Source organism: Camelus bactrianus, chromosome 36, assembly GCF_048773025.1.
Source record: "Camelus bactrianus isolate YW-2024 breed Bactrian camel chromosome 36, ASM4877302v1, whole genome shotgun sequence".
In the NCBI taxonomy this organism is placed as follows: Eukaryota; Metazoa; Chordata; class Mammalia; order Artiodactyla; family Camelidae; genus Camelus; species Camelus bactrianus.
Window position 1 is genome coordinate 8888613 of NC_133574.1, and position 1823 is coordinate 8890435.

Genomic DNA, 1823 nt, shown 5'->3' on the forward strand with positions numbered 1-1823 from the left:
TAAAGGTATAATTTTCTGACCACTCTCACTACACTGTTAGAAAAAAAGTTTCCCTTTGGACAAAATGTTTGAGGAGAAAACAGGAATTATTTTTTCTACTTTGCACACATTTTTAATTTGATAAGGATGATACTTTTTTACTTTATTACATTCCTCTTGAAATTAGAGTTAGCTATTTATCTTCCTTTAGAAGTTAAAAGAGGCATCTAATTCACAATGACACATCGTGCAAGTAGAACAGCATAAGGCAGGAGTCTCACTTCCTCACATTTTCTATTTCTCTCATCAAAGAGATTACCACCTTTTAAAAGGAGGAATGTAGTTATAATCACTGAAAACTTAACAGAGATTGTAGAAAACATTCTTGATTATAAATGTCATAAATAGTTAAAATGCAACATGGCACAACACTTTAATTTTGATAACTATACTTTAAAAAACAAATTAAAATATCTACTCAAAAAGGCAATAAATTACTACATTAAAGTTCTGTTCTACCAAGAAGAAGATATGGGAGCAGGAAATAAAAAAATGGTTTCTTCTCTTTATTCAATATAATTGAAAATGGTCTGAATTTAAAATATTAAATATCTTTTCAAACTTATGGTTCATTTTTTCATCTTCACTCTGCAGACTTTAATTGGTTTATTTTTATGAGCACTCAACTTTTGACCTCATAAAATTATGAACAGCCAGAGAGGAGAGTTTCAAATGGGATGTGTGTGTTTGTTCTGATATTCTACCATGGTGAACAATAATTTCTGAAGCTAAAACACACAAGAGTTGATGTCTGGTGACAATTTCTTATGCCCAGGAATTTTTTGGTCTTTAACTTATCTTTCTTCAGCAATTGAGCGATTGGAAAAAATGACTGAAAGGAACAGCACCAGGGTGATGGAATTCATTCTTTTGGGCTCTTCAGTCCGTAGAGAGATTGAACTCATTCTCTTCCTGCTTGTTTTAGTGGTATATTCTCTAACTCTGGTAGGAAACCTTGGGATGATTTCACTAATCCAATTGGATTCTCGACTTCACACACCCATGTATTTTTTCTCAGTAATCTGGCCTTTGTAGACCTTTGCTACTCTTCATCAATAGCCCCCAGGTTCCTGCAGATCCTCCTGACCAGACACAGGTCCATATCTTTCTATGCATGTGCCGCACAGCTGGGCTTTTTCCTGAACTTCTTGATCTTGGAGATGTTCCTTCTTGCAGTAATGGCTTATGACCGCTATGTCGCCATCTGCAATCCTCTTCTCTACATGGTGGTCATGTCCCCAAAGGTGTGTATGCAGCTGGCAATGGGCCCCATCTTATATAGCTTTTCTGTTGCTTTGCTCCACACAGTTGTTACTTTCCAACTGATCTACTGTGGCCCCAATGTCATCAATCATTTCTACTGTGATGATGTCCCTTTAATGGCCCTTGTCTGCTCAGACACCAGCCTCAAGGAGATCTTGATTTTCATCTTTGCTGGATTCAATATGATCAGTTCTTTGACCACCGTCCTTATTTCTTACTTATACATTGTGGCTACCATTCTGAGAATCCAGTCGACAGAAGGGAGGTGCAAAGCATTCTCGAATTGTGGCTCTCATCTGACCGCTGTGACTATATGCTATGGGACTCTGATCTTCATGTATCTGCAGCCCAAATCAAACCATTCCCTTGACATGGACAAAATGGCCTCCATGTTCTACACAATAGTCATTCCTATGCTCAGCCCCATGATCTACAGCTTGAGGAACCAAGAAGTAAAGAATGCCTTGAGGACAGCAATTGACAAATGCTATGTCCTGCCTCTAATAAACTTTAAAATGTGA

General features: G+C 37.4%; 1 protein-coding gene across 1 annotated transcript; it reads left to right on the top strand.

The window, feature by feature from the left end:
- Positions 1–867: 867 nt before the first annotated feature.
- Positions 868–1823, top strand: LOC141576088 (olfactory receptor 8U3-like). Its single transcript, XM_074358574.1, is given in 2 exon segments — positions 868–1051; positions 1054–1823. Coding segments are annotated over 2 exon segments (954 nt in total).